General features: G+C 42.9%; 1 protein-coding gene across 1 annotated transcript in view; it reads right to left on the reverse strand.

The window, feature by feature from the left end:
• Nucleotides 1-14,102, reverse strand: part of LOC115085311 (desmocollin-3-like) — a 53,392-nt gene that overhangs the window by 17,956 nt on the left and 21,334 nt on the right. Inside the window, exons 5-8 of the mRNA XM_029591172.1 lie at nucleotides 13,913-14,068; nucleotides 12,842-12,986; nucleotides 10,368-10,534; nucleotides 6,523-6,657 (exon numbers count right to left, since the gene is read on the reverse strand). Coding sequence (XP_029447032.1) covers nucleotides 6,523-6,657; nucleotides 10,368-10,534; nucleotides 12,842-12,986; nucleotides 13,913-14,068 — 603 coding nt within the window. The remainder of the gene's footprint in view (nucleotides 1-6,522; nucleotides 6,658-10,367; nucleotides 10,535-12,841; nucleotides 12,987-13,912; nucleotides 14,069-14,102) is intronic.

A 14,102-nucleotide genomic window follows, 5' to 3' on the forward strand; every position in this document is an offset into this window, starting at 1 on the left:
GAAAATATTGCATGGCAAAAGAATAAAATAACCAAAAAGATTATGGCACTGAACAGCAAAAATTGCATTTTAGGCAGTAAAACAGGTACAAATTCCATAGCACTTTTGCACCTCAGTTTTTTTCCAACCCAAATTTGCAAGAGGGAAACTCCATGAGGAATTTCTCATGGAAAATTTCCTTGCATACCCATGGATATTCAAACCTCTCAAGTGGTTTAAAACTTGCCCCATTCTAAATCAAGATATTAGAGATACAGAGTGAACCTACTAACCCTTAAGTACTAAGGATTGTACTGGTCAGAGTTAACCAATTCTATGTATTTTAAGTCCTTGGCGAGGCTACACCTGGAGTACTGTGTGCAGTTCTGGTCATCACATCTCAAAAAAGATATAGTTTTGTAAAAGCTACAGAGAAGGGTGATCAAAAATGATAAAGGGGATGAAATGGCTCCCCTATGAGGAAAGGTTAAAGAGGTTGGGCGGTTCAGCTTGGAGAAGAGACAGCTGAAGGGTGGGGGGGGGGGGGGGGGTTATGATAGAGTCTATAAAGTCACGAGTGGAATAGAATGGGTAAATGTAAACCGGTTGTATTTTTGAAAGAGTAAATAAAAACTAGGGGGCACTCAATGAAGTTTATAAGTAGCACATTCAAAACAAAATCGAAGAAAATTCACTTAACCCAAAATTAAGTTTTGGAATTCATTCCCAGAGGATGTAGTTAAGGCAGTTAGCGTAGCTGAGTTAAAAAAAAAAAAAAAAGAGCTGAGACAAGTTTTTGGAGGAGAAGCCAAAAGCAAGTTTGCTTACCATAAATGGTGATTTCCAGAGATTGTAGGATGAATTAGCCATGCTAAGTGGGTGACGTCAATCAGTGGCACACGAGGCAGAGCTGTCTCTCAAAGTCGAGGCTTCCTGCGTGAATGGCCATTCCAGAACTCTCAATCCATTACAAAGGTAGTGCATACTAGGAGTGCTAGTGCATAGTATCAGTTGCTGTCCAGGGAGAAAGGGTGGGTTTCATATGGCTAATTCATTCTGCTATCAACAGAAAACATCATTTATGGTAAGCAAATTTGCATTTTTCTGTCAATAAGCAGGATGAATTAACCATGCCAAGTGGGGAGTCCCAAGCAGAGGATCTTATGTAATAGTTGGTTCTTTTTTTTTTTTTTGCGCAACCTGGACAACTCTGTGGACAGAAAATTTAAGAATAGCCTAGTTCAGCATTAGTTGTCCCAGCGAACTATTGGATGCTATGGATTTGTCGAGACTGTAGTGTGATGTGAGCGTATGAAGACCAGTTAGAAGCTTTGCAGATATCTTCTATGGCCACTTCTTTCAGATGTGGATAGAAGCAGCTCTTGCATGCAACTGGTTTGCTTTTACTTGATTAGTAAGCTGTAGCGAGTGCATGGCATAGCAGTGTTGAATGCAGGCTGTGATTCAGTTTGAAAGCGAATGTTTCGCAACTCACTCCCAGCCTGTTGTGGTCGTACAAAATGAACAGATGTGAAAGTCTTCCTATGAGCCCAAGTTCTTCTTTTATAGTATGCTAGGGCTTGTTTACAATCTAGAGCGTGTAGCATTTTTTCACATTCATGTGGTTGTGGAAAAAACATAGGAAGGACAATGCTTTGATTTAAGTGAAAAACAGACTTCTTTCAATAAGAATTAGAGATAAGGCACAAAGTGGACTAGAACTTGAATTTTGCTCACCCACCTCGAAGTAATTGTTACTAGGAAGAGTACTATCCAAGTGAGGAACGTAGCATGGATGACTCAAGGGGTTCAAATGGAGGTTTCAAGGTGGAAAAGACAACACTGATATCACATGGAACTGGAGGTTTCAGGTTTAGAAGACCTTTCATGAGCAAGATATGGATGACACGTGGAAATTGGTGTTTCTTTGTGTTGATGGTAGGCTCCTATTGCACTCGGGTGCACTCAAACTGAGGCGGTTGCCAGCTCTGACTACAAAAAATAATGACAACAGGAGAATAACCATTGGGAGTAGCGCTGACACTTGAATGCATAGATTCGATGGGTGGAAGATTTCCTTGCTGGTAGGATTTCTTGAATGGAGTCTGGCAGGATCCAATTGGATATTGTCTCACATTCAAATCCATGTGTTTAGATTCAGAGATGAGTTTAACGGATAGAGGAGGTATCCCTCCTCCTGCATTAATAGGTCTAGGTCACATCCTAGGGCAAGTGGAGGATTTGTCAAGAACTGCATGAGATATGCATCCCATAGATTCTGTGTGGCTGTGAGAACTATCAAGATCATCTTGGCATATTCTCATATATATTTCTGCACTGTCTTGGACAGTAGTGGGGGAAAAACGTACAGCAGACCCGTTGCCCATAATACTAGGAAGGCATCTGGTTCCTCCCACTGAAGGCTCGGATGGATGGAAAAGAACTGTCACACCTTTATTTTCTGTGACAAAGAGGTCTATCCATGGTTGGCCACAGGACGATAGGAGTTGTTGGCTACTGTCCACTTGTGTGGACAAAATATCCTGCTAAGTCGGTCAGCTTCTATGTTCACCACCTCTGGCAGGTGGGAAATCTGCAGAGTAGCACCTTCACACTGTGCCCAGTCCCAAATTTGTTGGACTCTGTGCAGGTTCCATGACTTAGTACCCCTTTGTTTGTTCACGTAGAACATGACAACTGCATGACTCAAGATAGCTGTTCACCAATGCAAGTAGTTGAACTCTGTGAGGGCATATCTTATGGCCCTGAGCTCTAACAAATTTGTGTGTATTGCTTCCTCCAAGAAGGTGGGGAGGGGGGGGGGTGTCAAGAGACCCTTCTTGTAGTGGTGTAGATCCATCCTACATTGGAGGCATCGGTGGTCAGAAAGATCTAGTGTGAAATTAGATGTAGTGGAGCGCCCATTTTTAGTAACTCTGGGCACAGCCACTATTGAATGTCCTGCAAAAAATCGGAGGCATAAGCTGGATAGTCATCGATAAAGGCTGTAGAAATTGAAGTCACTGATTTCTTAGTTCCCACTGTAGATGCACATGGAGTTGAGTGAGAGGAACAAAATGAATTGCTGCTGCCATGTGTCTGAGCAGCACAAGTACTAGCTTTTCTGCACTGTAGAAGTTTCCTGGCCAGAGAGCGAAGTGTAAGTGCCCTGTTGTGAGGAAGGAAGGCTCTGTATTGAATGGAGTCTATTCAAGCTCCTATGAATTGGAACCATTGAACTGGGTTGCCTACAGATTTTTTTTGTGGTTTATTAGAAATCCCAGCAACACCAGGCAATGGATGTTGCTTCCGTGTTGGAGAGAAGCATTTTGCTGTCCAGTACAATGATTAACCAGTCTAGATAAGGGAAGAGCCAGATTCCTTTTCTTCAAGGAAGAGCCACAGCCACTGCTAGGCATTTGGGGTAGACTCTCAGGGTAGAGGAGAGCCACATGGGAGGACTTTGTATTGGTAGTGTACTTAACCCACTTTGAAATAGAGGCAGCGCCAGCAAGAAGTGTGAATTGGGATGTGTCCATAAGCATCTGTCAGGTTGAGAGAAAAACACCCAGTTGTTGGGCTGGATGAATGGCAGAATAGTACCAAGGGATGTCATATTGAACTTCTCAGCATAGGTGTCTGTTTAAGGATATTAGACTCAAGATCAGGTGAAGATCTCCTGTCTTCTTGGGTATGAGTACTGCATTGTAGTAGGAGCACTTCCTGTATTTCCTAATTTAGGAGGGGGAAGATGATCCAGATGTGGTGGGGGAAGAGTTAGGTGGGGTAGTTCCATCTGGTAGGAGAAACAGATAATATCCTGCTCAGATTATTTTCAGGGTCCATTGATCCAAGGTTATTTTCATCCAGGCATTTAGAAATTGTTGGACCCTGTCCCCAAACTAGACATGTGGCTGTAGCATTGGAGTCAGTCAAAAATTCTACTGCGGTTTCTTAGGAGGATGAGGTTGTGATTTTGGTGTACGCTGGTTCTATTGTCCTCTTTGCTGAGAAGCCTGTGGTAGGGCTGGTATGACCTGTATTGCCTATGTGGATAGAAAAAAACATTTGTATCGAGAGCAAAAATGCCTACTGTTGTCTGTCTGATTACCCTGGGTTGATAGGGAATGTACAACTACATTCTACTCTGTTCCCCATATAAGTTGCCTTCTAGACATGAGAGGTCCACCAGTTTTTCTTGCATGTCCTCCCGTAATCCACTGGCTCTAAACCAAGCCATTCATTGGGTTCCTATTGAGGCTGCTGATGTCCATGCCATGGTGTCAAAAACCTTGTATACAGAGTGCAGGAGGAGATTTAAGTCCTCTGCCATATCATGGAGGGTTGTGGTATAATCTGATCTGTTTCAGAGTAAATGTGCAGCTTCAGGTTTTGGACACAATCATAAAGGCATGTAGGTGAATAAACAGGCACTGGCCCATGAAGAATTGATGTTCAATCTAAGGGGCCAGCATGGTACACCTGAAGAAAAAAACCCCTCTTCCTGAAGTCAACCAGGAGTTTGTGGTCTTTGCTCGGTGGTGTGTTTGAATGGAGATCGTCTTAGCCTTTTTCATTGACAATTCAATGACTACTGAACTGTGAGGCAATTGCACCAGGCCATATTCTGGAGCTTTTTCCAGTCCGAAGTTTAAATCTCTCTTGCTACTGTGGTTCCCAAAAAAGGGATTTCCCATATTTTTAAGTGTACTGTGTTTAGCTCATTGTAAAATGGTACAGAGCAGGTGGTTCCGCTGAGACATCCACAATTTTCAAGATTCCCATAATCTCTGAAAGCAGGTCTGCATCTCTGCGAACTTCTACTTTTAAGAGCACAGCCCATCTTCTTCACGAATATGAAGTAGGTTAGATCCTCTGGCAGTGAAGTATGCTCTGGTGGTAGCATCATGGAACTGCTCGAGGACTCCCTTGGGGAATGATCAGAAGATACATATGATAATGGAGAGAGAGGTTGGCGTACGCTCCCACGATGGTATGGAAGGCAGTGTAGATCTTCTGGCTCAGGTGATCTGGAATCCGAGGAGGAGTTCGGATGAGGGGGCCAACCCGGCATTAACTCTCTCCAGTGGTGGGAGAATGGGATATGCCCATGGGAAGATAGTGGTGGCAACTGTGGGAAAACTGTAGTGAAGAAGCTCCTGAATTTCCATAATCCGGTCCACCGCCTGCTGTACTGAAAGAACCTTCTCATGGCTTCTGGGCCGTCCCATGCACTGTGTATGCATCATGCAACAGAATGGAGCCGTGCATCCTGTGCACAGAGCTTATGTTATGCACCCTTGGAGTGGAGCTGGAGGTCTTTAGCGCCGTGTCATGAGTGGAGCAGTCACCATGTGCCAAACCAGCGGGTGAGTTATGCTCTGGCAGTGTGCCATGTGTCTCAGTGACAAACCATATTGTGTTGTGTGCTTTTGTCGTACCGGCACCCTGATGCTCCGAGTGCACCAAAGGCATTTTGGGCGGTGCCCCTGGTGCATCCCCTGCTTCTGTGGAAGCAGGGCGGTACTTCGGTCTGGGCTCATTTATCTGGCTCCAGTAAAGACCTGGACTATCCCTTACCCTTTCCACCAGCCCATGAGGGTGACTTAATGTGGTGTCTGCTGGAAGACAACCTTGAACCTAGCTCCACAGTCGCAAGGTGCATGCTTCTGACCTCAGCCGGGCAATCTTCTCAGCCTGTGGTCATAGGTTCCTTGGTGACAGTCCGATCTCCCACAGTCGTGGGAGTTGGCCTGATCGTGCTCAAGCCCTGGGCATGTAACAATAATTGTGCCCGTCAGTCACAGACAATATGCTCACACGAATATTTAAAACTGGAGCTTGGTCAGGTTGTTATGTTAACATGAAAAGTGCTTTTGTGGGCTTAAGGTAGTTAAGGAGAAAAATGTGAATAAGTGAGAGAAAATCCATACGTCCACGTGATAAAAAACAGACCAAGGAAAGTTCTGGAATGGGCATTCATGTGGAAGCTCTGCACATGCTCAGTAACCAAAACTTTACCAATAGACAGCTCCGCCTTGTGACATCACTCATTTAACATGGCTAATTTAGTGTGCTTCGCTATGGAAAAATAACTATTACCCACATAGACTTAAGAAATTGCTACTCTGCTCACTGCATGATAGTAGTATGGGATCTATTTGTTTGGGGTCTAGCTAGATACTTGTGAATTGGATTGGTCATTGTTGGATACAAAATACTGGGCTTGACAGACCCTCAGTTTGACGCAGTACGGCAAGTTCTTATGTTTCCTCCTAAGGAACATTACCACTGCATATATCACATGAAAGTTCAAACTATCAGAACCAGACACCCCAGGAGTTGGAGCTATATTTCTACCTTGCAGTTCTATACTCCAAGTAAAGCATTCTTCTATACGATAAATATTGACACATAGGGAAAGTATATATTTAATTAAAAATATTCCTGCAGGGTTTATATTCATAAACAATATTAAGAATAAAGAGTTTGCTGAACATATAGAAAGTTCAAATGAAAATATAATTAGCAAAATGAACTTACAGACTGTGCAACAAAAGTTGGTGGATGGTCATTTGCATCTGTCACTGTAATGGCCACACTTCCAGTAGATGTCAAACCATAATGCTGGCCACCCATGTCGCATACTTGAATTAAAAGGTTATAAGTATCTGTCACCTTTAAAAACATAGGAAGTGAATTATGCTGATATAACTTTTATATTTACAACATAAATAGGCATGAAAATTCCAACACATGCTGCAAGAGCCTCATAACACCATAAAGGTACAAACATCCTATAATGAAGACACTGGAATGTTTACTGTATTTGGAAAATGGTAACCCAGTCAAGTCCTGATTATTGTACATGAAATACATAAACAAGCTTTTTTTTTTTTTAAATTACATATCACCACCTACTAGCACCTTTAGCTAAAAACTTTTGAATGATTTATGTAATATTTTTTCCTCAAAAGGACTGTACTATATTTCTTTTACACACTTGCATAAAAATTCCAGTGATAAATCTACATTTTCCTACCTGCAACTAACTAATTTTAGTACCTGACAAAAACCATCAACATTGAACTGAAATAGTGTTTTCGTTTGGGGGAGAATATTGACAATTATAGAAGACTGGGGAAAAAACACACAAGATGGATACATTATTAAGATTTAGAAGGTTATGATTCAAATGCATGAGCAAGTTACAGCTGTGCATCAAAGGAATTTGATATGATTATAGTACTTTTGAATCAATGACAATGTTTGATTTATTCAACCATTTTGTATTAGTCCCACATGAATAAAACGAAGGAAAGACTTTTAAAGAATAGCTGAGTCTTTTCACACTAGCATGCATATTGTTAAATTCCCTCCCTCTTCAATCCTCAATCATAGGGGTAGATTTTCAAACTTGTGAGAGCGTGTCCTTGTGCACGCGCTACCTGGCGCGCACACATGGACATGAGGAGATTTTATAACACGCGTACGCAGGCACCCGCATGTTATAAAATCAGGGGTCAGCGTGCGCAAGGGGGTGCACAGTTGTGCACGCCGAGCCCACACCAACCCACACTGCCTTCCCCCGTTCCCTACCCTCTCACTCCACCCTTCCCCTAGCTCCCCCGCACTTCCCCCCCCCCTACCTTTTTCTTCTTAATTTTGTTTTAAAACTTACTTCAGCCCTGGTAGAAGAGGGCAAGTCGAACCCCTATGGCTTCTTCCTGTGGATGGGCTAGCCTCTTCTCATTGTGGGGGTATGGCTGGAGTCTGCCCCTGGTTCTGCTCCAAAAGGACTGGGGCCTTCCGGAGGGGTGAGATGACAAACTGTGCATTCCTGTAGGGTCTAAAGTGCTGCGATCTTCTGCCTTTGGTTCTTCTGGGGGAGGAATGCTGAGGTTTTTTACTCCTATCTTCCGGTAGTCGGGGCACTGGAGATTCGCTCCATTGTTGGCTAACTTCTCCAATTTGCTTCCGAACAAGAGAAATCCTTTAAAAGGCATTCTCATGAGATTTGCTTTAGATGTCACATCCGCAGACCAATTCTGTAGCCATAGTTGTCTTCTGGCTACTACTACCGAGGCAACGCCCCTGGTTGAGGTGCGCACTAGATCAGAGGTTGCGTCAGTGAGGAAGGATGCCGCCGGTTCCATCATCTCTCCGGATGTATTTGCGTCTCTCGAGAGGAGGAAACAGGAACGTGCCACAGTACGCAACAGGAAGCAATCTGCAGTTAATTGCTGTTGCGTTGAAGGCCTGCTTAAGGATGGACTCCAATCGTCTGTCCTGCGTGTCCTTCAGTGCCGCTCCTCTCTTAACGGGAATCGCTGTTCGCTTTGAGACTGCACAGACCGTAGCATCAACTTTCGGGAAACGCAGGCGCTCCTTGGCTGCAGGTTCCAGAGGGTATAGGGCTTCCAAGGCCCGCCCCCCCCTTTGAAGCTGGCCTCCAGGCTATTCCATTCCATCATAGGAAAGCAGCATGAGGCTTTACGAAGAGACACCAAGATAGGGTTCTTCTTTGGTTCCACCATAGGGTCAGTGCCCGGAATATCCAAGGTCTTCAGAGTCTGGGATACTAGGGCTGGTAATTCATCCTTGTGGAAGAAGCGAAGCATGGTTTGGTATAGTTTCATCCCTGGAGGGATTTTGCCTTCTTCCAGGGAGTCACTCATCATCTGAAGTGTCTGGATCCCTATTAGGGAAGTTCTTGGTTAGGTGAGACACGTCATGTCTCGAGGCATCCGAGCAGTGCCAGGAGGATCATATGCTTCTGGCACAGGCTGAGCCTGGTGTGCAGCAGGGGCTGGTTGCGCCTGAACGAAGGTTTACAGGCCTTTGAAAAATTCCACCCAGGAAAAGGTCCCTGGGTCCATGTTGATCCCAGGGGGGTTTGGAGTAGGGGACCCAGAGGTGCCCTCCTGTGGGGAGGCAGAGTCAGAGATACATAGGTCTGGGGAGCCATCGTCAGTAGTTCCAGACCCTTCTGACAGTAGGGGTCCAGGCTTCGATTCCCCCTGGGCTTCTTTGCACTGCGGGCACAGGCAGGACTCCAATTCAGGCTGTACGGCTCTTATGTGGCAGGCTATGCAAAGGAAGTGTCCCTTGGCCTTCTTTGGTGGTGGTGCCATAGTTTGTGCACATGGTAGGCCTCAACACGTGGCTGCGCGTGCAGCTATGCACACGGATGCGCTCAGTTCTGCGTGCAGGGTGCGCCTGGTTATGCGTGCCACTGTGAGCACAACTCTGCATGTGTCTCTATGGATGTGCGCAAGTTAGGCGCATCAGCTGCCCGGCCTGCCTCGTATGTACCGCCGATTGAGGGGGGGAATATGGCACAGACGACCCCGCTCACAAGATGGTGCCCCCCAAGGGTCTCCATGTGCGTGGACCCTTGCACCGGATCGGGGCTTAGCCCAAGTCGGGCTGCTCAACTCGATCGGTGTCCTTTTAAACCTTGTCGGAAGAAACGTTTGGTACAGCTATTCGAGCTGTGGAGATCGGAGAACTAAATTTGAAGATTTCTACTTTACCTGGTTTCAGTGCTTACCAGTCGCGGGCCGGGCTGTCTCCAGCTGCGGGGAGGGGGGGGGGGGAAAGAGGGAAATACCTTACACCGCTGCGCTCGATTCAGCATCCACTGCCTTTCAGCCTCCCTGGAGGCTAAGTCCACACCGGAGACCGGAGACCGGACCAAGGCTTATCTCTGAGGGATATCGGAAATCACCTCAGGAATTCTCGACTGGGGGGAGGGACCCTTAGGTTTCACCGCAGGAGAGCGGGGCTCCATGTCCTTAAAGGTACATTTTCTTTCTTCTCTGGTCTAAATGTTAATACTATTCTATGTGGATTAGAGTCCGCATCTGCTAGGGAGACTGAGAAATACCGAAGAGCTAAGCTTACTGCATGGGTATATTAGAGTTACGACGTCAGCTTTGAAATCTGACTCTGTCTCCCATCTGCTATCAGGAGAGCACAACACCCATTGGTACAGAGTCCATCTGGCTACACGCTAGGAAAAAAATGTTTTCTTTCCATCAATTAAAACAAGTAACTCCCTTGCAGTTAAGTATGCAGAAGAATGACTTAGGTCTAAAAGTTGTCTAGCTGTGCACTTGTACTAGGCTAAACAGGCACCCTTTTTCAACAGGTATTTTAATAGATTAGAGTAAGTAGCTCACATAACTGGACGTAGAATGCAGAACTGCACTAGGTAAGCATTTTAAAGCCAAACCCTAAAACTTAATTACAAGGCTTCTTGATATTACTATAAGGAAAAGACTATAGATATTGTTCCTGATCAGGCTCCAGCACTCTTCTCTTTGTGACTATCTATCTTTACAATTCATAAATGAAACAAGAGACCTTATGGACCATTAGATTACCTCTCTGTCCAGTTTGTCCAAGGTTGTAATAATTACACCTGTATCAGGATCCATGGCGAACAACTTAGGTTGTGCTGGAAACTGTGATAGAATAGAGTATTTCAGGCTAGTATGCACAGTGTAAGGTTCGTCTCGATCTGTAGCATTCACTCTGCCCACTATCACACCTGCATTCAACAAAAACAGGTTTAAATGTTCCAACAATAAATAAATCATTGCTTTCCAAGTAGTTACTGTTAATCTGTTTACATTTTATAAAGCAAAGGCACAGTTTTTTTTTTACTATTAAAACATTTTGAAATTTAAAAAGTCACTGGGCAAGCTTGATTCCAAAAAGCTAGGGCAATGCACTAGCAAACAATTTAACAGGACCTGCTTCTACTATCCTAATCATACACCCCCTACACTCCCAGCACAGATCCTTGGCTTGTTTCAAGATCTTCCTCATCTCAAATAGCATTGTATTTTCATTGTAAATACCCCTAATCCTTAAATTACCGTTACGTTCAACCTCCCTGTCTCCCATATTTATCATGCATATATATATTTTCTCTTCTTATATGTCAAGCCCACTTCATGTGCAGTTTTTAACATTTAATGTAAACCAATGTGATATCCCAGATGAATGTCGGTATATAAAAACCTCAAATAAATAAAATATCCAAGGAGGGAAGCATAGAGCTAATGGGTGAAAACCTAAGGAACCTTCTGAGTGATCCAAGAATGTAAGTGAGGCAGAGTTTTGATAGAAACTGTACTTATGCTGCTCAGCCAGACGTTTATTACTTCAATACCTGAAAACATGTAACAGAATAAGGGCCAATAATTTACCTTGGAAATGTAATGTTAATTTCACAGGTATGTTTATGAAGATTACATTTAACCAAGAGCTTATGAGCTCTCTCTTTTGGATGCAGCAGGTAGCCAATTATAATCTAACTAGCTTCCTTCTGCAGCAAAATTTAATTTACCATACCCTCCAAATGCAATTGAAGCTTTTCTCAAGATTATTCAAGAATTTGATCGCAAATGTGCAGATTTCTGCTAGAGAATTAGATATAGCAGATGAACTCTCAAGTGCTACAAGGGCTAGATTACAGCAAAAATACTGGAGGCTTAGAAATAGCTTTTAATATTTGCTTTTTTAATAAATAAAACAGTCTCTAAAAATTGCTCCACCTTATGAAACACAAATTTATGCTTCAAGTCCACTATCATATTTTACAATAGTTCAGGAAAACTTTATGAACTTCCCTGAGGTTTACAGACCAGCAACAAGCTTTGCTAAATGCCACCACTATAGGGGTAGATAAACTGCCCACTGTCTGGAAAACCATGTGGTTACAGTTTTCATCTATTGCATTTGCTACAATAATCAAAGCAAAACCATGTGGATAGTTTGGCTTTCCTTACTACCCCCTCAAAATACTCACAAAATTTGCACCATTTTTTATGCAGGTATTTTTTCTTAACAAAAAACAAAACAAAACACTTTTTAATATCCAAATCTAGGCATGTATTTGCCTCCTCCCTATCCCAGAACACCTACCAATAAAATGTACAGTTGACATACATGTACACTTTTACTTGTATAGAGAGTGAGCAAAAATCAAACAGCTCATTTCTGCGGATAAAGCAGCATTTTAGTCATGGAAATGATTGTCATTATTGCCCCCCTTGTTTGACAGTATTCACTATGTTAAATCTTGGCCTAAATAAGGGATGTAAGAGAAGAAAAAAAAAGTGTTTGGCAATCAATGAACCAACTTGTCTTCCCATAGCATCACAGCTCACAGTAGAAAGATTTCATATCAAACTAAAAATAGCAATAAATACTGCCAAGGAAACCTGTTCCCTGCAGCTTAAGATGGAGGTACCATGTAGCAGAATAAAAAAAAAAAAATGTATTGCATTTAGTGGACAGTTCTCAGACTCCACAGGAGGCTTATGGATCCACAGGTACAACCTGCAAATAATTTTAAAAGGCAAACTCTGGAGCTGGCAGAGTGACTGGACACGCTGAACTAACCATGCTTGATTTTTCAAGAAGAAATTTCTATGTATACTAGAGATGTGCATTCCTGTTATTTCTGTGCACATAGATGCGCATTAATGTTCATAATGTAATGAAACAAAAAACACAAACATTTTAAAGAGGCAAAAATCCAAATACATATTTTGCCTTTCCTATCCTAACCCCAACCTTTGTGTGCCTAATTTCCCTGTGGTGAGAAGTACATGCACTGTAAAATAGAATATGCGCTTTTAGTCATGGAAGGGAAAAGCTATTTAAAACCTGAAGAGTTTATTTAGGTAAATGTTTCCTAGGCAAATTCCTTTGAACACTGTTCTCATACAGGAATTACGAAAGAGAAAATACAGTTGTGTCCCCTACCCAAAAAAAAAAACCAAACAAAAAAACCCTTCACAAAACAAAGTAATTTAAACAGAATTGACAACAAATTAAATGTTACCGGTTTTGCTGTGTTCTAGAACATTCATACAGAAAGTTTGTTCTGTGAATTGTGGGGCATTATCATTATCATCCTCAATTTTGATTAGAATATCAAGTGGCATTTCTGGTGAATATCCATCTCTAGTTTTTGCATAGCCCATTATCTACAAGAGGAAAAGAAAATCAGTTGAGACAGCTGAACTTCACATTGGTTCAACAGACCAGAGAGGCTTAGGAGATCTGAATATCTGTGTGTACCTGATCCCCTGATGCCCCTTCCCCTTTAATAGTTTTGGAAAGGCAAGACCTAGCTGCAGCACATTTTGTTTTGGTGGTGGAGGGGGTAGAGGGATGCATTCGATTTCTGTAGTTTAAAAACATAGGGGCGGATTTTAAAAGGGTTACGCGCACGCAAGGTGCACTAGTGTGTACGCATGTTATAAAATTGGGCGTACATTTGTGCGCGCCGGGTAGCACAGACAAATGTAGGTCGCGCGCGTAGGTTTTAAAATCTGCCCCATAGAGATTTGCAGGGGTGTAGGAGGGGGGACAAGCTTGGCACATTCACCACAGGAAAGGCATGGGGACTGAACTAAGACTTATCTTGAATGTCACACTATCTGCTGGGTTTTAGATGTCTCTGCTACATGTAATTTTTTTTTAAATCCGGGTTCAGGTTTTAATATGTATGGCCCATTTGAAGCACTGCAAAAGAGGTCTACTGAGAGGAATTTCTCTATACTTCTAAAGGAATGACTACTTCTGACTTCAGGCATCTTGCTGGTGGACTGAATAAACCTGCACAGGAAGTTACAATGTTTTTTCAAAATTCGATTAGGAAAATCATATTATGACAAATGGCATTTTTGCAACCAGTTTCTAGCACAGGGTGATAAAGTGACTCATGAAGGTCACACAGTAAGTTAGTGGCAGAGGGGAGTCTTGAATTCATGTCCAAAGATTTTTGCCGACTCTTAGCCCATGGCTATAACTACTAGATCACTTCTTTACCAAGTTCCTGAATAGGCATGGTGAGTGGGATGTCCATCAAAATGAAAAATCACAAATAGAAATAAATGAAGACCCTCACCTTAAATTGTGGATACTCCTCACGGTCAATAGTCCTGGTAACATAGATTTGTCCGGTCTCGCTCTTGATAAAAAACAAATCAACTGGTGGCAGATTGACACCCTCTCCAGAAATGGAATAGAAAATAGTATAGTTCTCCTGAGTGTCAGATTGGATCTGTGAACAAAACAGTATTTTAAAATACACAATC

Source organism: Rhinatrema bivittatum, chromosome 2 (genome assembly GCF_901001135.1).
Source record: "Rhinatrema bivittatum chromosome 2, aRhiBiv1.1, whole genome shotgun sequence".
Classification (NCBI taxonomy): domain Eukaryota; kingdom Metazoa; phylum Chordata; class Amphibia; order Gymnophiona; family Rhinatrematidae; genus Rhinatrema; species Rhinatrema bivittatum.